At 42.7% G+C, this 24,711-nt stretch overlaps 1 protein-coding gene across 4 annotated transcripts in view; it reads left to right on the forward strand.

The window, feature by feature from the left end:
- The window catches only part of creb3l2 (cAMP responsive element binding protein 3-like 2), a 96,774-nt gene that overhangs the window by 21,019 nt on the left and 51,044 nt on the right, over positions 1–24,711 (forward strand). For 3 of the 4 annotated variants that reach the window (XR_013498744.1, XM_078220262.1, XM_078220261.1), the window contains exons 2-3: positions 13,555–13,762; positions 24,374–24,585. Coding sequence is in view for 3 of the 4 variants with exons in the window: in XM_078220262.1 (XP_078076388.1) it covers positions 13,555–13,762; positions 24,374–24,585 (420 nt within the window). In the remaining variant the exon portion in view is untranslated. Of the gene's footprint in view, positions 1–3,259; positions 3,399–13,554; positions 13,763–24,373; positions 24,586–24,711 lie in introns of those variants that run through there. The other variant, XM_078220264.1, reaches the window with a different exon arrangement.

Consider the following 24,711-nt stretch of genomic DNA (forward strand, 5'->3'; position numbering starts at 1 on the left):
GTAAGCTGGGAGCAGGAGCACAGCCTTGTGGTTTGATTTGCCAAAGTGTGAGCTGGCGATAGAGCGGTAGACATGTTTGACATTTGTGTAGCAGTGGTCTAGGATGTTTGGGCCTCTGGTGGAACAGGAGACGTGTTGGTGGTAACTTGGTAGTACACTCTTGAGCTTGGCCTGATTGAAGTCCCCGGCCACGATGAGCAAGGCCTCGGGATGTTTCATTCAAGGCTATTTGTAGTGGTGTATATTTTGTCCAGCGCGATCTTCACATCCGCATGGGGTGGAATGTAAACTGCCATCAGGATAACAGAGGTGAACTCCCGCGGAAGGTGCAAGATGCACGTAACCAAGAGTAGAGAGAGAATGTTTGTGGCTTAGACTGAATTATGGCTGGTCATGTGTATCTGTATATAGTTATGTTCATCACTAAACAGCTATAGTTCAAGCATACCTTTGTCTCAGTAATCGTTCCTTAGTCACAACCAATGTACTATATGCGGGTTAGAGCTATATGAGCATTTATACCTGTAAATGACCCCAAAATCTCCAAAAATCAAATTTAAAAGAAGGACCAAGGGATTGATTACATCAAAAGAAGACTAAAAGGTTGATTCTGAAGGGGGGAAAAAGAGTATGAGAGTAAGCTTGCAGGGAATATAAAAACTGACTCTAAATTTTTTTATAGATATGTGAAGAGAAAACGATTGAAGGCAGATAGATGTAGGTCCATTTCAGTGAGAAATGGGAATTTATAAGGGGTAAGAAAGAATAGCTGACCAACTAAATAAATACTTGGTTCTGTCTTCCCAATGGAGGACACAAATAACATATCAAATGTTGGGGAACACAGGGTTTAGTGAGAGGGAGGAACTGAAAGAAATCAATGAGAACATAAGAAATAGGAGCATGAGTAAGCCATCTAGCCCCTCGAGCCTGCCCCGCCATTCAATAAGATCATGGCTGATCTGAAGTGGATCAGTTCCACTTACCCGCCTGATCCCTATAACCCCTAATTCCCTTACCGATCAGGAATCCATCTATCCGTGATTTAAACATATTCAACGAGGTAGCCTCCATCATTTCAGTGGGCAGAGAATTCCAGAGATTCACCACCCTCTGAGAGAAGAAGTTCCTCCTCAACTGTCCTAAACTGACCCCCCTTTTTATTTTGAGGCTGTGCCCTCTAGTTCTAGCTTCCTTTCTAAGTGGAAAGAATCTCTCCATCTCTACCCTATCCAGCCCCTTCATTATCTTATAGGTCTCTATAAGATCCTCCCTCAGCCTTCTAAATTCCAACGAATACAAACCCAATCTGCTCAGTCTCTCCTCATAATCAACACCCCTCATCTCTGGTATCAACCTGGTGAACCTTCTCTGCACTCCCTCCAAGGCCAATATATCCTTCCGCAAATAAGGGGACCAATACTGCACACAGTATTCCAGCTGCGGCCTCACCAATGTCCTGTACAGATGCAGCAAGACATCTCTGCTTTTATATTCTGTCCCACTTGCGATATAGGCCAACATCCCATTTGCCTTCTTGATCACCTGTTGCACCCGCAGACTGGGTTTTTGCGTCTTATGCACAAGGACCCCCAGGCCCCTCTGCACAGCAGCATGTTGTAATTTCATTCCATTTAGATAATCCAATTTGCTATTATTTCTTCCAAAGTGAATAACCTCACATTTGTTAACGTTATACTCCATCTGCCAGATCCTCCATATTAGAAGAAAAATGGTTTTGGAGAAGTTGATGGGATTGAAGGCCAGTAAATCCCCAAGACCTGATAGTCTACATCCCAGAGAACTTAAAGAAGTGGCCCTAGAAATAGTGGATGCATTGGTGGTCATCTTCCAAGATTCTATAGATTCTGGAACAGTTCCTACAGGTTGGAGGATAGCTAATGTAACCCCACTATTTAAAAAGGGAGGTACAGAGAAAACGAAATTATTATAGGCCAGTCAGTCTGGCGTCAGTACTGGGGATTTTAAAGCCGAACTTGGAAAACAGTGGCAGAATTTAAGAGTCGGCATGAATTTACGAAAGGGAAATCATGCTTGACAAATCTACTATCCTAACCCACAGACTGCCATAGGCAACAACACCTCCACCACAATCATCCTCAACACTGGTGCCCCACAAGGCTGTGTCCTCAGCCCCTTACTCTGCTCCTTAAACACTTATGACTGTGTGGCCAAATTCCCCTCCAATTTGATTTTCAAGTTTGCTGATGACACCACTGTAGTGGGTTAGATATCAAACAATGACAAGATGGTCTGATCAACTTTGATAGGTACAACAATAGGAAGCATTCTTTCTGGTTGTATTTACAGCTTGGTGTGACTCTTGCTCTGTCTAAGATGCAATAAACTACGAAAGGTCATGAATGAAGCCCAGTCCATCATTCAAAGCAACCTCCCACCCATTGACGCTGTCTACACTTCCTGCTGCCTTGGAAAAGCAGCCAGCATAATTAAGTTCCCCACGCACCCTGGACATTCTCTCTTCCACCTTCTCCATTGGGAAAAAGATACAAAGGTCTGAGGATACCTACCAACTGACCCAAGAACAGCTTCTTTCCTGCTGCCATCAGATTTTTGAATGGACCTATCTTGCATTAAGTTGATCTTTCTCTACACCCTTGCTATGACTATGACATTGCATTCTGCGCATTCTTTTCCTTCTCTATGAATGGTATGCTTTGTCTGTAAAGCGCGCATGAAACAACACTTTTCGCTGTATACTAATACAGGTGACAATAAATCAAATCAAATACTGGAATTCTTCAAGGATGTAACTAGAGTTGATGAGGGGGAGCTAATGGATATGGTTTATTTGGACTTCCAGAAGGCTTTTCACAACTCCCACAGGAGAGATTAGCATGCAATGTGACATTGTACCTTTAAGAACATTTTTTTTATCATCGCTGCAGCTCTCACAGCTTGTGTTTTCTTAGCTCTCAGCCTCAGCTGATGTCATTTGTTACTGGCTTGGCTGGAAATGTCCTTTCATTACTATCTCAATAGCTTAATTGGTGGTTGTTTGTTTATCATGGAATTGGTCTTATGGCCCTGCAATGTTAGGAGGAAGGTAATGGATTCTGGTCAGGTTTATTTTCTTCCTTGCGAAGTCAAGGTTTTTTTCTGTTTTTGGCTGGCAGCAGTGTTTTTGTTTAGAAGGGACTGGGAATCAGACTGACAGTAGTGTCTCTCTCTGTCTGTCTCTCTGGCTTTTGGGAAATTCTGATGTTTAGCTGAAAGCCTTCCGAGAGTAGAAAACCTGCTGTTGGTAGCTTGACCAAAGAGTCTGCCTGATATGAGAAGCTGTTCTGACTTCAAACAGTCCTGAATCTATCCAGAGTACTGCGGACGTCATCGAAAGATCTCCAGTTCAGTATCACGTGAGCATTAGTATTTGCTGTGTTTCACCTATGAAAAGGGTCTTTTGTCTATGGCATTGGTTTGATTGGAACACATTAGATATATTTGTTTAGAGTTATAAATTATAGTGGTTCTGTTTCTTGTTTGTAATTGCTCCCTCGTGGATCATTTGATTCATATCTGAAGTGAAACATCTCGTGCTTATCCTAGCCAAATTTGAGGCAAAACTTATGATCCAGGTGAGATTCATAAAATACTTCGGAGTTTCTGACCTGAACCATAACAGTAAATTTAAAGCACATAGGATTGGGGTGGCGCAGTGGTTAGCACTGCTGCCTCACAGCAGCAGGGACCTAGGTTCAATTTAGGTCTTGGGTCACTATCTGTGTGGAGTTTGCATGTTCTCCTTGTGTCTGCATGGGTTTCCTCCAGGTGCTTTGGGCTCCTCCCATAGCCAGAGATGTACGCTTAGGTTGATTGGCCATGCTAAATTGCCCTAGTGTCAGAAGGAATAGCAGGGTGAGTATGTGGGATTACGGGGATAGGACCTGGGTGGGATTGTTGTCGGTACAGGCTTGACAGGCTGAATGGCCTCCTTCTGCACTGTAGAGATTCTATGATTCTAGCGAGATGAATAGAATAGTGGTTGGCCGACAGGAAATAGGGTAGGAATAAACAGTGCTTTTCCCAGATAGCAGGTTGTGACTAGTGGGGTACCACAGGGATCAGTCTAGGATTCCAGCACTTCATAATCTACATTAGTGAATGGATGAGGAAAATACCTGTCATATCTCCAAATTTACAGCTGGCAAAAAGCTGGGTGAGAGGGTGAGCTATGAGGAGGATGCAGAGATGCTTCAGTGTGATGTGAACAAGCTGAGTAAGTGGGCAATTGCATGGCTGATGCAACAATCTGTCCTGGTCCTCCTCCTCCCCCACCCCCACCCCTCCCTCCTCCATGCCAACACTATAGTTAAGAAAGCCCACCAACGCCTCTACTTAGACAAAGGAAATTTGGCATGTCAGCTACGACTCTCTCCAACTTTTACAAATGCGCCATAGAAAGCATTCTTTCTGGTTGTATCACAGCTTGGTATGGCTCCTGCTCTGCCCAAGACCGCAAGGAATTACAAAAGGTCGTGAATGTAGCCCAATCCATCAAGCAAACCAGCCTCCTATCCATTGACTCTGTCTACACTTCCCGCTGCCTCAACAAAACAGCCAGCATAATTAAGGACTCCACGCACCCTGGACATTCTCTATTCCACCTTCTTCCGTCGGGAAAAAGATACAAAAGCCTCTGAGGTCATGTACCAACTGACTCAAGAACAGCTTCTTCCCTGCTGCTGCCAGACTTTTGAATGGACTTGCCTTGCATTAAGTTGATCTTTCTCTACACCCTAGCTATGACTGTAATACTATATTCTGTACTCTCTCGTTTCCTCCTTTATGAATGGTATGTTTTGTCTGGATAGCGCGCAAGAAACAATACTTTTCATTGTTAATACATGTGACAATAATGAATCAAATCCGATGTAGTATAATGTGAATAAATGTGAACTTATCCATTTGGTAGCAAAACAGGGGGCAGATTATTATCTGAATGACTAAGTAAAGACTGGGGAATGTGCAACAAGACCTGTGTGTCCTTGTACACCAGTCGTTGAAGACAAGCATGTGGGTGTAGCAGGCAGTAAAGAAGGCAAATGGTATGTTGACCTTCATAGCAAGAGGATTTGAGTGCAGGAGCTGCAATTTTATATAGGGCCTTGGTGAGGCCACACCTGGAATATTGTGTGCAGTTTTGGTCTCCTTATCTGAGGAAGGAGGCTCTTCCTATAGGGGGAGTGCAACGAAGGTTACCAGACTGATTTCTGGAATGGTTGGACTGACATTTGAGGAGCTATTGAGTTGGTTAGGATTATGTTCACTCAAGTTCAGGAGAATGAGGGGGGAGGGGCGATCTCACAGAAACCTATAAAATTCTAACAGGACTAGACGGGGTAGAGATGCAGAAAGGATGTTCCCAATGGTAGAGATGCCCAGAACAGGGATCATAGTCTAAGGATACGGGATAAACCTTTTAGGACTGCGATGAGGAGAAATTTCTTGGTAAGCCTGTGGAATTTGCTAACACAAAGCTGTCGAGTCCAAAACATTGTATGCTTTCAAGAAGGAGTTGGATATAGCTCTTGGGTGAAAGATTATGGGAGGCAGGATCAGGCTATTGAGTTGGATGATCAGCCATGATGATTGGCAGAGCAGACTCGGAGGGCTGAATGGTTACTCCTCCTATTTTCAATGATTAAAAAATGGTTGTAAGTTTGACCTCAAAGTGCCAAAACTGAAGACTTTGATAAGACAGTTGCAAATCTCCCAATAGAGTGCTGTAGAAGACGAGGAGGCTGATTGGCGTGCAGTGTACTAAGGGCTGCATCATAGCACATGGTGGTTTGTAAAACAATCTGATAGAGTCAAAGGAAGTGGGTAAACCTTGAAAAAAGCTGAAATCTTCAACTTAATAGTCCAAAAAAACAGGCAGCACTAGACAAATTCCATTGTTAGTGAGTATAGGTTTCGATACATCCAGTAGTAGGGGTCTGAAGTTGGTGCCATTACTCTGGCGACTGTAAGGCTGCAATTGGGGGGGTCAAAAAAGTTAATTGCTTAAATGCGATTCCCCAGTGGGAAGAAAGCAGTGAATAGCGCTTCATAGTAATTTCCAGCAATTAATTTTAAAACTCTGAAGCTTAGGAACACTTACCAAAAAGGGTCATTGATTGCAGTGAGAATCTGTGAAAAGCTGGTCAGCACAAGAAAACTTCATGACTATGACTGAAGTTTTTAAAAAATCAGTGCAAACCTCCTAAAAGCTATGGATTCTAAATTCCTTTTGCCAGAGTGATTTGGGCATATGGAAGGACCAAATCAAGCAGAACTGAGCACCATAGAGGGATAAATTTTTAAGATTCTGATTTGCTTCAGGATTGGACAGTAAATCTGAGGCTGGACAAGTCTTCACATCAGAGTCAACTCAACAGTCAAGACTAAGGAACATATCAAACGTAGGGAGATACTCACTCAATTCAATTTGGGAGAGGAAAACATCAATTGGAAGGCTCCTTCAGACTGGGGATATCTTCCCTTCAGAGACCTGGGAGCTCTAGCGCTGACACCCCTCTCCCTCAAAGACCCCTTGTACTAACCTGAAGTGTGGTGTTAAGACTTTGACTCACTCACATGCTGCAGTACCTCTTCTGGCTTCTGCGGCTCTGTGCCTGAAGCTTCTAAAGAGCTATTGGCCAACAACTTTCCAAGGCAGGACTTCTGTCCAAATTCAGATGGAAGTCCTGCCTGCTGCCATCAATGTTCAATGCGTGAAATGGCAGCAGGCCTGTCACAGTTGGCAGGGATGCATTCCCCACCGACTCTCGGGGTAACAGGCACAGAGTGCTTGCTGTCCTCGTGTGGGATTGGGGAAACGGTACTTTACACAGCTGAGAGACACAATGTTCATGACTGAGTTACACCTAGTTTTGCTTCTGTATATAGTCCAGTTCATCCAATAACCAGTTATAGTTCAGCGGTGCCTATATCTCAGCAGTCATTCCTTGATCAATTACAATAAGCATGCAACAGTGGTTACACCTGTGTACAATAGGTCAGGGTATCGACCATTTTTCATCTGAGGCTCCCCTCTTGTGATTCTGCAAACGGAAATTATTTTTCTATATAACAATTAGCTACAAAGTACAAAAAAAAGCATTGCTTGCCTTTATTGCCAATCCATACTTGGTTATCAAATCTTCCTGTATTTTGTCAGATTTTAAAGATTCGTTGGAGAATATTGCACAAATAGGTTAGCTACATAATCACTTTTTTAGTGCAAAAGAATCCAAAATTCTTAACTTCCTTAATTCTTCATGGTTAATAGTGGCTTTATTTTTTTTTTCACACACTGCTCGGTGTTCTTTAGCCCTTAACTTGATGAAGAAATTTCTGGATCATTGCTCTGTGGATTTTGTTGTTAGAAGCCTGTGATCAAACTAAACATTTACCCATTTCTGGTATTTATTATGTGTGAACTGCAATTTTTTAAGTTCTTTGTAATTTATCTTGCTCCCACTGAAGTTACACCTCATGTAAAGGGAGAATGTGTTACATAATCTGAGAACATGTTAATATCTACGCACTTAGCCCATACGAATGTAGGAATTAGGAGCAGAAGTAAGCAAATTGAGCCTTCGACCCTGCTCCACTATTTCAATCAGATCATGGCTGATCTTTCCCTGGTCTCAAATCCATCTCCCCACCTGTTCCCCATATCCCTTCATCCTTTTTTTTTGTTAGAAATACAGCTATCTCCTTGAAACCATTCAATGACTCAGACTCCACCGTGCTATGGGGCAGCGAATTCACCACTCTGCGAGAAGTAATTCCTCCTCATCTCAGTTTTAAATCTACCGCTTCTCAACCTATACCTGTGAACTCTTGTTCTAAATTGTTCCATAAGAGGAAACATTTGGTCTACATTTATTTTATCAATCCTTTTAAAATTTTATATACCTCAATCAGATCCCCCCCTCATCCTTCTAAACTCCAGTGAGTACAAGCCCAAACTGTTTAATCTCCTCATACATCAACCCCTTCATCCCCAAAATCAATCTGGTTAACATCCTCTGAACTGCCACCACATCCTTCCTCCAATAAGGAGACCAAAACTGGACACAATACTCCAGATGCGGTCTCACCAACCAACCCTATACAATTGCAACAACACTTCTCTACTTTTATACTCTAGTCCTTTTGCAATAAATACCAAAATCCAATTTGCCTTTTTTATTACACGCTGTACCTGCATTTCGACTTTTGAGTGGGTGGTGTCTATTTTGGAATAGATGCTAAAACAAAAGTATTACTTTGGCCTACAGAGCCCCTGAAACATTCTTGGTTGAGAATCTTTGCAAGAATGTATGCAAAAGTCTGTTAACAGTTGGGGATTGACACTGCAATGCTTGATGTGTATGTGTTTCAGTTATACGTTAACTCTGCTAGATGTACTTGGTGTGACTGCAAACACATTGAGCTCCAATAAACTAAAATAACATTACTGCAATCTAATTTGTTTTATTTTTGTGCCAATTCAAATTATTTCTCACAAAAATAGAATACTTATCTTGGGGATCCAGTCACTGTAAATGTTATGAGCATACAAAAATACGGAATAAGAGCAGAAGTAGGCCAGTTGGCCCCTTGTGCCTGCTTTGCCATTCAATTAGATCATGGTTGATCTGTTTGTGTTACGAATTCCACATCCCATCTACCCGTGATAATCTTGGGTTCTTGTTAGACAACGGAATCAATCTACCTCCATCTTAAATATTTAATGACCCTGCCTCCCTTTGAGGCAGAGTTCCAAAGTTTCACAACCCTGAGGAAAAAAACTTTCCATCTCTTTCCTAAAAGAATGATCCCTAATTTTAAAACTGTGTTCCCAAGTTCTGGACTAGCCCTCAAGAGAAAACATCCTTTCTACGACCAACTTGTCAAGACTGTTCAGGATCCTGTATACCTGAGATGGCGCAGTGACAGCCGTTAGCACTGATGCCTCACAGCACCAGGGACCCAGGTTCAATTCCCAGCTTGGATCACTGTGTGCAGAGTTTGCACATTCTCCCTGTGTCTGCATGTGTTTCCTCAGGGTGTTCAAGTTTCCTCCCACAGCCCGAAAGGCGTGCTGGTTAAGTGCATTGGCCATGTTAAATTCTCCCTCTGTGTACCCGAACAGGTGTTGCAGTGTGGTGTTGAGGGGATTTTCACAGTAACTTCATTACAATATTAATGTAAGCCTACTTGTGACACATAAATAAAATACCAACGCTCACTCTCCAGTGGAAACAAGTGCAGTTTGTCTAACCTATCCTCATGACAACCCACTCATTTCAGTTATCAATCTAGTAAACAACCTCTGACCCACCTCTGATGCAATTACATAGGAGACCAAAACTACACACAGCATTCAAGATATGGTCTCAATTGAAGCATGACATCCTTTTCTTATGTTAAATTCCCCTCATAATAAAGGATATCATTCTATTACCCTTTTTAATTACTTACTGTACCTGCATGCTAAGTTTTTGTAACTCATGCACCAGAAATCTAGATCCTTCTGTACCTCGGAATTCTGCAGCCGTTCTCCCAAGCAACTATTGTAATACAAGAGCACCTGCGCCAGAGGAAACATTGTTTTATTGACGCTGAGGCTCTCTAATCTCTGTGGTTAATTTCACAATGTTTGACGCAAGTCAGGTGGTTTTAAGGATTTGAAGTTTACCATTTTTCAAACTTCATAGGTCCTGAATGATAAGATGGGCATAGCCAGCAACACCCATATCCCTTGAAAGAATAGAAAATATGACTAACATTGGAATTAATTCTCAGCATTGTTCACAGACCTTGAAGTTATCTGATGTTCCAACTCCCATATTTTTGCACATCAATATTTAGGGTTCTGGATAAACCTGTACAATCTTTATCTTTTAAATAAGATGTTCAACAGTTCAAGTAATCTGGCATACTTTAACATTGTATAATACTTAAACTATTAAAAGACAAATTTATCATTTCTCCCACCAGCGGTGAAGCAGTCCCCCGCATGGATTGGAATAACCTGTTGAGATTGCACATGTTTGAAATTCTTACGATGCAAAAATATCCCCACACCTACCATTTATCTTTTATTGTAATTCATAAAGCATGAAGAACCATGCACTTGTGCTTTGTAATATATTAGTTATGTTAAGATTTAATATAAACAGTCTGTTCTTGCTACCTTTTTATTGGGCCCTTGGAGAGAATGTGATTTCATGCCTAATCAGTACCTTTGGATTATATTGTGTGTTTGTTGTTGTTCTTCAGTACTGTCAAAATACTTTAAGGCTATATCTTGGCAGCCATAGGCTCTTGTGTTATCAGTACTCCTCCAATTAACTTTTGCTTTTCTTAAGCAAATATGTGACAAGTTTCTTCAGATGAAGTTTTTTTTAAATTAAGGGTGCTGCTGGCTAGGCCAACATGTATCACCCATCCCTGATTGTCCTTGAAGGTGGTGGTGAGCTGCCTTGAAATGCTGCAGTTCCTGAAGTATAAGTACATACCACAACCATCTTCCTTTGTCAGGTATGACTCCAACCAATAACAAAGAACAATACAGCACAGGAACAGGCCCTTCAGCCCTCCAAGCCCACGCCGCTCCCTGGTCCAAACTAGACCATTCTTTTGTATCCCTCCATTTCCAGTCCGTTCATGTGGCTGTCTAGATAAGTCTTAAACGTTCCCAGTGTGTCCGCCTCCACCACCTTGCCCGGCAGCACATTCCAGGCCCCCACCACCCTCTGTGTAAAATACGTCCTTCTGATATCTGTGTTAACCCCCCCCCCCCCCCCCCCCACCTTGAACCCATGACCCCTTGTGAACGTCACCACCGACCTGGGAAAAAGCTTCCCACCGTTCACCCTATCTATGCCTTTCATAATTTTATACACCTCTATTAGGTCATCCCTCATCCTCTGTCTTTCCAGTCAGAACAACCCCAGTTTACCCAATCTCTCCTCGTAACTAAGCCCCTCCATACCAGGCAACATCCTGGTAAACCTCCTCTACGCACTCTCTAAAGCCTCCACGTCCTTCTGGTAGTGTGGCGGCCAGAACTGGGCGCAGTATTCCAAATGCGGCCGAACCAACGTTCTATACAACTGCAACATCAGACCCCAACTTTTATACTCCAAGCCCCGTCCTATAAAGGCAAGCATGCCATATGCCTTATTCACTACCTTCTCCACCTGCGACGTCACCTTCAAGGATCTGTGGACTTGCACACCCAGGTCCCTCTGCGTATCTACACCCTTTATGGTTCTGCCATTTATCTTCTAGCTCCCCCCTACATTAGTTCTACCAAAATGCATCACTTCGCATTTATCTGGATTGAACTCCATCTGCCATTTCTTTGCCCAAATTTCCAGCCTATCTATATCCTTCTGTAGCCTCTGACAATGTTCCTCACTACCTGCAAGTCCAGCCATTTTCGTGTCAATGGAGGGCTCCTCCCTAGTTCCCATTGACTCCAGTTTTGCCAAAGCTCCTTGATGCCAAATTCCACTGAACACTGTCTTTTTGTCAAGGGCAGCCACACTCACCTCATTTCTGGCATTCAGCTGTTTTGTCCATGTTTTAGCCAAGGTTGTAAATGAGGTCAAGAGCTTAGTGACCCTGATGGAACCCAAACTGAGCACCCGTGAGCAGGTTATTGCTGAGTAAGTGCCACCTTTCAGTACTGTTGATGACTCCTTCCACCACTGTACAGATGATAGAGAGTAGACTGATGGGGTGATAATTGGTCAGGTTGGATTTGTCCTGTTTCTTATGTACAGGACATGCCAGAGCAATTTTCCACATTCCTGGGTAGATGTCAATGTTGTAGCTGCACTGGAATAGGGTCGCTGGGGGCACAGCAAATTCTGGAGCACAAATTCTTGTGTACTATTGCTGATATATCTATGATATATTGTCAGGGCCCATAGCCTTTGCAGTATCCAGTGTGTTCAGCCATTTCTTGATATCACTTGGAGTGAATTGAATTGGCTGAACACTGACATCAGTGTCGCTGGGGACCACCGGAGGAGGCCGAGGTGGATCATCCACTTGGCACTTCTGGCTGATTATTGCGAATACTTTAACGTTATCTTGTAGGGTGGCACAGTGACTAGCACTGCTGCCTCTCAGCTCCGTGTTCAATTCCAGCCCTGAGTGATTGTCTGTGTGGAGTTGCACTTTGTCTGCATGGGTTTGCTCCAAGAGCTCTGGTTTCCTCTCAGTCCAAATATGTGTAGGTTAGGTGGATTTGCCATGGTAAATGTATGGGGTTACAGATATAGGGCAGAGCAGCGGGCCTGGGTAAGATACTCTGTCAGAGAGTCGGTGCAGACTTGATGGGCCAAATGGTCTCTTCTGCACTGAAAGGGACTGTATGATTCTGTGATATTTTGCACTGACATGCTGGGCTCCTCCATTGTTGAGGGTGGAGATATTTGTGGTGCCTCCTCCAGTGAGTTGTTTTATTGTCCACCACCATTCAGGACTGGATGTGACAGGACTACAGAACTTAGATCTGATCTGTTGGTTGTGGAATTGCTTAGCTCTGTCTATGACTTGCTGCTTGGCATGCAAGTAGTCCTGTGTTGTAGCTTTGCCTGGTTGATGCCTCATTTTTAGGTATGCCTTCCTGCGCCCTTAATTGAACTAGTGTTGATCCTCTGGCTTGGTGGTAATATTAGAGTTGAGGAAGTTAGATTGTGTTCGAGGACAATTCTACTTCTGCTGAAGGCCCACAGTGCCCCCTGGATGCCCAGTCTTGAATTGCTAGATCTGTTAAGTCTATCCCATTTAGCACAATGGTAGTGTCACACAACACAGAGGGTATCCTCAATGTGAAGATGGAACTTTGTCTCCAAAAGGACCTTGCGGTGGTCACTTCTACATATGCATCTGTGGCAGGCAGGTTGGTGAGGTTGACGTAATGTTTTTCCCTCTGGTTGGTTCCCTCATTACCTGCCGCAGTCCCGGTCAAGCAGCTAAGTGATGCATTTATAATTTGGATCCATTAAGAATTTCTTCTTTCAATCCTTGTACACAGTGCTCCTAAGTTCCAGAGGACTGCAGCAAATAGGTTCACGTAATACCTATAGCAGATTCAATGTTTGCAAAGACAGCTGATCTGTTGGCCTCATGCACCCTTGGTGGCTGAATCCTGCAGCCATTTGTCCCACTTTAAACAGTGTCTACCTGCATATCAATAAAACAACTGTTCTCAGCAACAGTTTACTATTTCAACCCCTCTGGCCCATAGCAGCTTTGCTCAGTGAAACTAAAGTAACGTCTTGTGGCCATCATCCGCAGTCGCCTGCCAGAAAAAAAGCAGTGCCCTCGAGTACATTTCCCAACACAATCACTAACATTGGAAAGAACAGTTGTGTACATAATGTTTTTTTAATTGCCATGACTTTTGACTGTTTTTGCTATTTATTTTTCCTCCGTGTTAACAATGTCAAGTTACAGCTTTAGTTATTGGGCATAGTTCCAAGCCTCAAACTTGTTTTCTTATTTTGCATATTTCCTCAGCACTTCACAGAGATATTGGATGAGCTTTCTAAGGATATGCTGGGCCACCTCTTCAATGATCCTTTCCTTTCTGATAAATGTGAACTGATGGATGCAGAACTCTCGCCCGCTCCACACATTCAGGCTGAACACAGCTACTCCCTGGCAGGTGATTCTCGACCACAGTCCCCACTTACACAGATCTCAGCTGAAGATGACTTTAATGAAGGTATTTATGTGATGTATTTATTTAAGGATTTGATTTGCATTAAATGCATTTTTTAGAAAACATACAAGATCCTGATTTTAATTTTGTACTGGAAGGCTCCTGATATGGATCCTGTAATTAACTTCCGAGCTCTAGATTAAGAAGAAAATTTAACTGGGTTCCCCTTCATGATACTATCCAGTCATCCTTTCTATAGGTTCACATGTCTGTTATCCTCTGAGGACCAAATTGGGCTCTGCTAAAATGATACATATATGCTTGAATAACCTATTGATTTATTGCGTAGGCTGAAACTCAAAGAATAGTGATTTTTTATTTTGGCTATCTAGAGTGGCTGGGACTAATTCTTGGTCCAGCTGATCAATGTAATAGATCTCTTCCAGTCTCGAAGAGAAAAATCACCAGAGAGACGCATCTTGTTTCACTGTTAACTCGCAGCCAGCCAACTAACAAACTGATTTTATTTTCTTCTTTATTCCCTTCCTCTACCACAAGGTGGTGGAGTATTCAAGTTTGATGTTGAGGTACTGTCCATCTTTATAAGAATTTAACAGATTGTGGGGCAGCATATATTACCAACTCTTCTGTTAAATATAATTATTTGCCAATGTCACACACAGGAATAAATATTTCTGCTGTGACACATCAGGAAGAATGGTGAGCTGCAGCGCGTCTCATTAACTGTTCCAATTAGAATATCTGGACTTTATCCTAATTGCTTCCTTGTGACAAGCTCCCAATTACACAGTGGACAATGGGAGCTTCTGCAATGAGCATGAAATTTTGAACCATTGACAGCCATTTAAAGAGTTCCAATTTGACATAACCAGAAGGCAAAATAATTAAATCTGTATACTGTGTGGTGAAAACGTGATGACTGACACCTATTTCTGCTGAAGATGTTTGGATGCTGAAATCGTAACAGGACTGAAGGCTTGAAGCCTAGCATGCATCACTTGGACCACATGCCTCCTTGTGTGTCCCATTAAGGACCCAGTTTAATTTAAGGTGATTCCCCAATAATGTAAGTAGAACCCCAGATTCTTGATGCTGATTTGGGAGTGAGGAATTTTCTACTGGCCTTTCCTAATAATTGGTAACCTTTTTAATTTTATTCCATGTTCCCTTTTGCCCTTTAGCTAAATCTATAAAAGGGATACAAGTCCTTCGCAGCAGTGTATGGACAACCAGCAGCCGTATACTGTTATTTTTCTGATACCAGCCCTTATCACAGTCCCATGCATTATATATGAAACATGCCACTGATGTGCTCTAATGGACTAGCCTTGATTATTGTGCATCATTAGTTCATTTTGATACAAGTATATTATCTCAACCATGTTATTTGTGACCAAAGATCATTCCTTGAACTGCATGTGCACTTTTATGGATGGTGTTTTTACTGTGCTGAAGCATGAAGTGTGTCAATGCAAGATTATGGGGAGAGGCTGGAGAAACTTGGTTTGTTCTCACTGGGATGACAGAGGTTGAAGGAAGACCTGATAGAAGTCTACAAGATTATGAGGGGCATGGACAGAGTGGATAGTCAGAAGTTTTTTCCCAGGGTGGGAGAGTCAATTACTAGGGGGCATAGGTTTAAGGTGCGAGGGGCAAGGTTTAAAGGAGATGTACGAGGCAGATTTTTTACACAGTAGTGGATGCCTGGAACTCGTTGCCAGGGGAAGTAGTGGAAGTGGATATGGTGGTGACTTTTAAGGGGCGTCTTGACAAAGTACATGAATAGGATGGGAATAGAGGGATATGGTCCCCAGAAGGGTAGGGGGTTTTAGTTAAGTCGGGCAACATGGTCGGTGCAGGCTTGAAGGGCCTGTACTGTAATTTTCTTTGTTCTTTGTTCTATTACCGTAGCAAATCACTGAACTATACCTTTCTTAGAGAAGAGTCATCCAGAACACTTTGCAGGGAGCTGACAACATGTTCCCTTCAAACACATCAGACCATGTGATTCCAAATGTGAAAAAAATGGTGGATCTGAGGAAAATGTGCCATGGTAAATGTCACAAGTATGTAGTACCACCACATATCTTTTAGCTGGCATCTGCCAAAGCTGTCATGCAATCTTGCATCCTTTTAATTGCTTAAAATGAATGGCCTTCAAATAATTTGGCATATAAAACTTGTTACTGAAACTATTGCCACACTGAAGCCTACCATAAAATCCTACATTACAGAAAGAAGCCATCCAGCCCATCGAGTCTACATCAATTCTTCAAGAGAACATCCCACCCAGGCCCTCCCCTCCACCCTATCCCCATAACCCTGTGCATTTAACCACTCAAAAATTACTTGGATCGTGCACAGAGAGGGGTAATCACCTGAAACTGACCCCCCCCCCCTCCTCCCATGAGATAGGTAAGAAATGGAGATGATCACTGATTCAAAAGTAAATTGAATAGGCACTTAAAGGAATTAAACTTACAGGGTTATAGGGATCGACTGAGGGAATGGGATTGACTGGACTGCCCTACAAAGGACTGGCATGGACTCGATGAGCTGAATGGCCTTTTGTGCTGTAAATAACTCGATGACCAGAACTGCATACGGTACTCCAAGTATGACTAGACCAATTGTCTATACGCAGTTTAAAAATACCTCCCTGCGTTCCTATTCTTCTAGATATGAACCCCCAGTGTTTGTTTACTCTTAATGACTATTGTCCGGTGGCTCTGATTGTTTCTTCCGAAGGAACTCTTCAAATGCAGACAATAAAAACATAACAAAACTTAATTCAGCTTATAAATCAAAAAGTGGTTAATAAAGAAACTTCAATACTCCAAACTTGGGGCCTCGCCCTGGGCCACTCCAAGCTCTCCACAATTCCCACACGTTCTTATTTATGGTGAGTAGCTGACCATCACGTCATTCTATAATTGGTTCTATGGTTTATTGGGTCAGCTGATCGTTATAACTTGTTACCAATGGTCACATTACATCCTATACAAAATTATCACCGGTTACATTATTTTGAAAAAAAAAAATTAAAGACCACCATCCTCCAGTATTCTTAATAACTTACCAGTACCTGTACTCCCTTTTGTAAAACAATCGGATACCTGTAGAGTTGCACCAATCCAGTTAAGTTGGAAACTTCCTTGTTTTCCAGCATTTGTTTAATGCTGGCCAAATCAATTCTTAGTTATTTTTCTGTCACACTTTTTGTTGAGTGAACATTGTCCACATGACACTCAATTGGTACTTTCTTACCTGATGTGCCCATAAAAATAGTTCTATTAATGTGTCAGACAAATGCATCTCCATATCCAACGCCTCCACTAACGCTAAGGTTTCAGCCGCCAATGTACTTTCGCCTATCCTTTTTATTTTCTTTGCTTCCCAAGCCAAGGGGCAACATTTTCCTTCCTTACCTACCAGGCATATTATGAATCCAGCACCACTTGAATGTCCATCTGGTAGATTGGCATCACTAAACACAACCAACTTCATATCTTCCGGTTCTTCTAGTGCTGGGAATTTAATCATGCATTCCTCTAATTTTAGCTTTTTTAATGTTTTGCAAGATCTCTGACTGTGGCGCGCCTCAACACATTACTGAGCTCTAGGACATTATAGCTCCCATCTGGTCTTGTCTGTGTGCATAGCAATTTAGCTGTCCTATCATACCCCTCAACTGCTCCGTTTCTTTTTTGTTGGCCCGTTCCTCTTTTTCCAATGACCTCTCTCTGGTGATGGGAATGGGATCAATACTGTTCAGATATCCCTGTTGACTCACCGTTACACCAGAGATACTTTGGATATCAAGACCAAGATACCGAAAAGCACTAGCTGCTTGAATCCCTAGTTTGAATTCTGTTTTCAGCTTCTCAATTATCCTGTTTTCAAATTCTTCTGTGCCACCCCATAGGGAATCATCCACATGCATCATAAAAATTCCAGCTAATTTTCCTTTAGCCTTACAGCAAAACATTGCTGGATCTGCTTTTAACTGGACACAGCCAGTCTTCAGCAATACAGATCGCACAGAGAAATACCAAACTCTTGATGCATCACTTAACTCATGTACGCATTTGTTCAATTTTCACAAATGTCCCTGTTATTACCTGCTTCTTTGGGTGGCCTCAAAAAACTTTTCTCTGAAATGTTTCGCCTGGCAGAAATGCTGCTTTGATACCTATTGATTTACACATCCAATGATTAGAAACAGTGAAAAAAATGTTCAGTGTCACTTTCCCTGCTGTGGGTGAATCAACCCTAATGTCTCTCCCATTCAAATGTTCCTTATACCCATGGGCTACTCATCAGGCTTTAGCTTTATACATTCCATCTTGCAAAACTTTCTCTGTGCAAACCCCCTATGGGACAAAGCAAGTTGCCCTTCGTCTGGTACCTCAGTGTACACCCCAAATTTTTTTCCAACTGTCCAGTTCTTTGGCCTCTCTCTCGTCTGCAAGCTCCATTTTGTTTGCAGCCATCAATACTTCCAACTCCTATTCCTAGCCTTCCTCGTTAAACTCCGGCCTCTACAGCCGTGTCTGTTTTTGTCAGGGCTGCTACTCTCAGACTGCTGTTCTCTGACAACTTCGGTCACAGATTTGTGACTTTTTCCTGGGTTCACAAATGCTTACTGTCTCATCCTCAGGATTTGGGTCTCACTTCTTTTGCTTCCACCTGTCCACCCCATTTTCCCAATCTATAGCTTTGGCTCCTTGCCTTCGTTCTTCGATGTTGAGCTAGTGTTTGTACTTTCCTGAGGCCTTTCGTGCTTTCCAGATTATAGTGGCATCCCTCCACCTGCTTGACCCTTTGCACATGTATACCACTGTACCTACTTTGGTATCTAAGGAAGGATGTGCTGGCCTTGGAAAGGGTGCAGAGGAGGTTCACAAGAATGATCCCTGGAATGAAAAGCTTGTCGTTTGAGGAACGGTTGAGGACTCTGGGTATGTACTCGTTGGTGTTTAGAAGAATGAGGGGGGACCTTATTGAAACTTGAAGGATACAAGCGAGACCTGGATGTGGAGAGGATGTTTCCACTGGTAGGAAAATCTAGAACCAGAGGGCACAACCTCAGGCTAAAGAGATGATTCTTTAAAACAGACGAAGAGGAATTTCTTCAGCCAGAGAGTGGTGAATCTGTGGAATTCTTTGCCGCAGAAGGCTGTGGAGGCCAGGTCATTGAGTGTCTTTAAGATAGAGATAGGTTCTTGATTAATAAGGGGATCAGGGGTTATGGGGAAAAGGCAGGAGAATGGGGATGAGAAAAATGTCAGCCAGGATTGAATGGCGGAGCAGACTCGATGAGCCGAATGGCATAATTCTGCTCCAATGTCTTATGGATAGCTGAACCTTTGAAGTTGCAGCTTCATCCCCTGATTCACTGGTATTTTGGTCATCAGATTCCCTCTCATCTATAGCTCAGGGTATGTACATGTGAAGTACAAGGTGTCTCCTGCACTTCTGCATCTTGCTCAGATGCTCCAAATTCATACCCAATTCCCGCTACTCGGAGGGGCTCACACTGTCTGGTCACCGTGTTACAATATAACTACCTTGCTGTCTGTTCCTATCACTTTCCTGGGCCCTTTCCATTCTATCTTGAAGTATACCCCCGATGGTCTTATGTGATATCTTGAGGTCCTTTATCGTTCTGAAACCTCAGCCTTAATGAAAGCCTTTCTCCCTGCATGCATAGCATTCAAGTGTGCAGAAAACATGGAGCTAATACTCCCCTTCTGGCGCCGGGGGAGCATTTGTTAATACTGACGGCAACTTTGGATTCCTCCCTCCCATATGCCAACTGGTATGGACACCACCCCCCTCCCCCATATCTGTAAAGAATTTTTCGCGGGCACTGCCCATGCTAATGCAACCTGCAATTTACAGCCCAGTTGATCCACCAAAATGTTATGCAACATGCCATCTATAACTGCGTGATTCCTTTCAGAGGCCATTGCTGAATGGGCTGTCTGCTGCAGTGTGCATTATTACAATACAGTGGAACGCTGATTTTGCGCGCCCCGATTTAGCGCGAATTTGGATATAATGCAATGAATCGTTGGACCCTTTTTTATTCTGCTCATGATTGGCAAATCTCGCTCGCCCCGCTGTTCCCACCATGCTCCACCAGTCAGCTTGTCATGTGTAGAGAAATGCTGGGAAAAAGGTCTGGGGCCAGCCTTTTCATCACACCAATCCACCATGGAAGATGATGACGAGCCAGATTTGTACGGCTTCACAGAGGAAGATGTGCGTGAGGCTGAGAAGCTGTCTGAATGCAGCAAAGAAGAGCTACACCAGTGGCACTCTGCCGACGACGAATGCCCAACATACGAGCATCTGACGGACGCCGCGATCGTCCATAATGTAACTATAGCACCGGCTCGCAGCCAGCGAAATGCTACGTTCAAGCAAGGAACACTCTCATTTTTTAAAGAAATAAACTCTTTTGTTTATTAAAAAGCTTTACTAAAAATTAATTTGTTTTAATTTCTACTGTAACAACAATTTATTCGTGGAATTCTTTAATTAAAAGGTAATTTACTTGCCAGATGGTAAACGTGCAAAAAACATGTCTAATAGGGGTGTTTTAGGATGTTAGGTCAACATTGGGTAAGTTTGAACTCTGATTTTCCTGAACCCCGATTTAGCCCGACCCCGCTTTTTTCGCGATAACATTTTATGGACCCCAACCATTGTGTTATAATGGGGCCGCACTGTATTTAAATTTTCGCACAGATCTTGAAACTCATCATTTGTGAATTCATCCTCCTTGTCCGTCAAAAATTTAGATGGTGCCCCCAATCCTGTTCCAATCCAGTGGGTCATAATTTTATCTATAATGGTCTTTTTATCTTTGCTGTAAATCACTGTGGATATGTCATGTCCACGAATTTCAATAGATAGGTGCCTTTGTCCTTATCCCATATCTTTAGATCCATTGCCACTGCATCATTGAAATCTTGTGTTAATGATCGACTGATGACTGGATGTGGGGGTGTCCTATATTTTCTGCAAATTTCACACTGGTTGATATTTGTTCTACGAGATCATTATATCCTTTGTCCAGCACTCCTGCAGCAGTGCTCTCAGTCTCTGTGGTGCTGGATGACCAAACTGCTTATGGAGTTTCAGAATGAACTTCTTTTTGTCCATCATGCTGTTGTCTGTTAGCGACACTAATGCATCATTAATCCTTTCATCTGATAATTTCGGTTCGCTTAAAGGAAGACAATAATGGCCAGATCTTGTAAAATGTAGGTCCACAGTTTTCCCAAATACCACAGCTTTATTCTGTTTCAAATCAATGGTCATTTGAGCTTTCTTCATCGCAGACCTGCTTAACAACAAAGGTATATCACTGGAAACTACATCTGTATTTATAAATAAACTGATTCCTGCAGGGAAGTATCACCGTTTTGGAAGGCGTTAAAGTATTGTCATCTCCAAATCTGAAGCAGGTGGAACTATCTTGTTCTTTTACCTTCTTTATGATCAAGATTCCCTAAATAACAATTTAGCCAATCTTTGCTGCAGACAGTGGACGTACATCCACTATCTAAAACAGCACAGTTGAAAGAGTCTGTCATCAGGACTCTCATTACAGGACTCAAATTTTCTGCCACCAAAACAATGCCTCCTGGTCCTTATCCTCGTCACTACCGATTTCCACATTCTGTGTCACGTGTGGTTTCAAAGACACTATTTCTTCTTTTTGGACAGTTTACAATGTAGTGGTATGGGGAATCTCATTGGAAACAGCGATTCACAATGCCTCTCGCATTCCTTAGATTTAAATGTCTTTTATCAGTTTCCCATGTGTGTCGTCTTTCCCCATTTTCAACATTAGGTCTGTTAACGTAACTGTTCCTGTTTAAGGGCCTTTGTGTACCATTTGGTCTGGCCTGCGGCTGAGTCACCAGTGACTCCTCGGTGCTGGGCGCCACGGCATTCCAGTCTGTATTGATTAAAGTACCGGGAAGGATTGTTTCCCGAAAAACTTTTTTAATGGTGACATTGGATCAGAGGGGCTCTGTTCCCCTTTAATTGTATTCCAGTCATTACCAAAAGAGTATCCAATTGCAACAGACATGCGCTGTCCAACAACTTAAAGGCCAGTACTGCATCTGGAATCTCCAAATTAAATTTCAATAGCCAGTTACGGCCCCTACAAAATCCATGATATACTCTTCCATGAACTGGGTATCTTGTTTCCCAATCCTGTCACACATAACCCATCTTTCATCATTCTCCAAGAACTCATCTTTTTGGTAAAACTTACCTAAGTATTGTATCAGGAGCTGTAGCCCTTCTTCTCTATTTAGGGCATCTGCCATCCAATTGGAAAATACTTTGCTTCTTACCTTGCTCCTGATTGGAAGTGACAAAGCCAGTGCCATACCTTGTTTTTTTTCGATATTGTGGTGACAAGAGTCACATTTCCACCTCTGCCTTCCATTGCCGATTATGGTTGAGCATCTGAACAGACAGGAGGACAATCAAATCCCACTGGTTTACTTCTACCTTCTGCCACAGTTGTAGCACTTCTTCAAAAACAAACATCAAGTTACGATGTGTTTTCCTCTGCCACCATTGTTTCTTCAGAAGGAACTCTTCCAGTGTAGATAATAAAAATATAACAAAATTTACTTCAACTTATAAATCAAAGAAAGGGTTTAATACAGAATCTTCATTACTCCAAACTTGGGGCTTTGCCCTGGGCCACTCCAAGCCCTCCACAATTCCCAACAGGTTCTTATTTATGATGAGTCAGCTGACCATCACATCATTCTGTAATTGGTTCCATGGTTTACTGGGTCAGCTGACTATTACAGCTTGTTACCATTGGTCACATTGCATCCAATATAAAGTTGTTAACAGTTACATCCTCACACTGACAGCCATCATTATGAAGTGCTATTATCAAAAGGCTAGTCATTGCACGAATCAATTCCAGTCTCCCGGACTGCCTGAATCCACAACAGTTCGCCTACCGCTGCAACAAGTCCACAGCAGATGTCATCTCCCTGGCCCTGCACTCAACTCTGGAACACCTAGATAACAAAGACACCTGGGCCAGACTCCTATTTATTGACTACAGCTCAGCTTTCAACACCATTATTCCTACAAAACTCATCTCCAAACTCCGTGGCCTAGGCCTCGGCTCCTCCCCAAACAACTGGATCCTGAACTTCCTAACCCACAGACTGCAATCAGTAAGGATAGGCAACAACACCTTCTCCACGATCATCCTCAATACCGGTGGCCCACAAGGCTATGTTCTCCGCCCTCTACTATACTCCTTGTACACCTATTACTGTGTGGCCAAATTCCCCTCTAACCCGACTGGCAACACTACCATAGTGGGTCGGATCTCAAAACAATGTCGAGACAGAGTACAGGAATGAGATAGAGAATCTGGTGAACTGGTGCGGCGACAATAATCTTTCCCTCAATGTCAACAACCTGTCCTGGTCCTCCTCTCCCCCCCCCCCCCCCCCATGCTGACACTAGTTAAGAACATCCATCAACGCCTCTACTTTCTCAGAAGACTAAGGAAATTTGGCATGTCAGCTACGACTCTCTCCAACTTTTACAGATGCACCATGGAAAGCATTCTTTCTGGTTGTATCACAGCTTGATATGGCTCCTGCTCTGTCCAAGACCGCAAGAAACTACAAAAGGTCGTGAATGTAGCTCAATCCATCACGCAAATCAGCCTCCCATCCATTGACTGTCTACACTTGCCGCTGCCTTGGCAAAGCATAATTATGGACCCATGCACCCCGGACATTCTAGCTTCCACCTGATTCCATCAGAAAAAAAGTTGAAAAGTCTGAGGTCACGTGCCAACTGACTCAAGAACAGCTTCTTTTGAATGGACCTACCTTGCATTAAGTTGATCTTTCTCTACACGCTAGCTATGACTGTAACACCTCATCCTGTATTCTTTTGTTTTCTCTATGAATAGTATGCTCTGAATAGCATACTGAATGTGCAAGAAACGATACTTTTCTTGTATACTAATACGTGTGACAATAATAAATCAAATCAAAATCAAGATTACCTCTTTGCTTTGAAGGATAAAGCTAGTATCTCAATAGACAAACTGGAGAAGTTCCACAAATTTTAAGGGACTACTGTTGACTTGCATATGAGAGCTCAGTATGCTAACTGGTTGAAGGTGAATTTTGAAGCCATGTCCTTGTAATATATGTCCTTGTTTTCTGATTGTGTGCCTCCATGATTTTCACCACTGCTTGCAAGGACCAGAGCTGCTTCACATATCTTGGAGAATGCAGATAGAAAGTTCACGTGGATAGCATTGTCACTCAGTGCTCAGATGATCGGGAACAAATGGCACTAATTGAGAAGGAGGATGTGCCTGCTGTCTGGTCACATGGTACCATTATTGACACACTGGCCCTGATCTTACCGGCACGCCTGCCCTGAAATCGGGCAGGTGAGGCTCGCAGAATGTCATTCTCTGTTGGCCTTGGGTGGACGTGCCGGTACAATTCCAGCCTATATTTTAGGAAATCCATTCAAACAGGAAAATAATTATTCTTTTTAATACCAAGGAAACTTTATAACTAAGTCTGCAAAATTTAATTTTATTTAAATTTTCCTCTGCAGATATGGAATGTGAATCCTGGTCAGTGAGCTGTGATCTGAAGCCAATCACGCTAAAACATGAAGCTCTCCTCTGTGATAGTAACTGTCTTACTCCTTCTGTTACCTTAACAACTGGAACCACTTCCATGGTCGTAGACATTGCACTCGACACGTACAAGATGGAAATGGCCCCTGCAATTGAACCAGCCACTGATACAGTCCCAGTTGGTCAGGTGAGAGGTACTTTAATGTCACTGTTTCTACTTTGGAGCTCTGTAATCTTGCTCCTATTTTGTATGATCCTATGATTTAAGTTCTACATTAGAATGGTCATTTGAAAGATTAAACAGCTAAATCCC

Source organism: Mustelus asterias, chromosome 9 (assembly GCF_964213995.1).
Source record: "Mustelus asterias chromosome 9, sMusAst1.hap1.1, whole genome shotgun sequence".
Classification (NCBI taxonomy): Eukaryota; Metazoa; Chordata; class Chondrichthyes; order Carcharhiniformes; family Triakidae; genus Mustelus; species Mustelus asterias.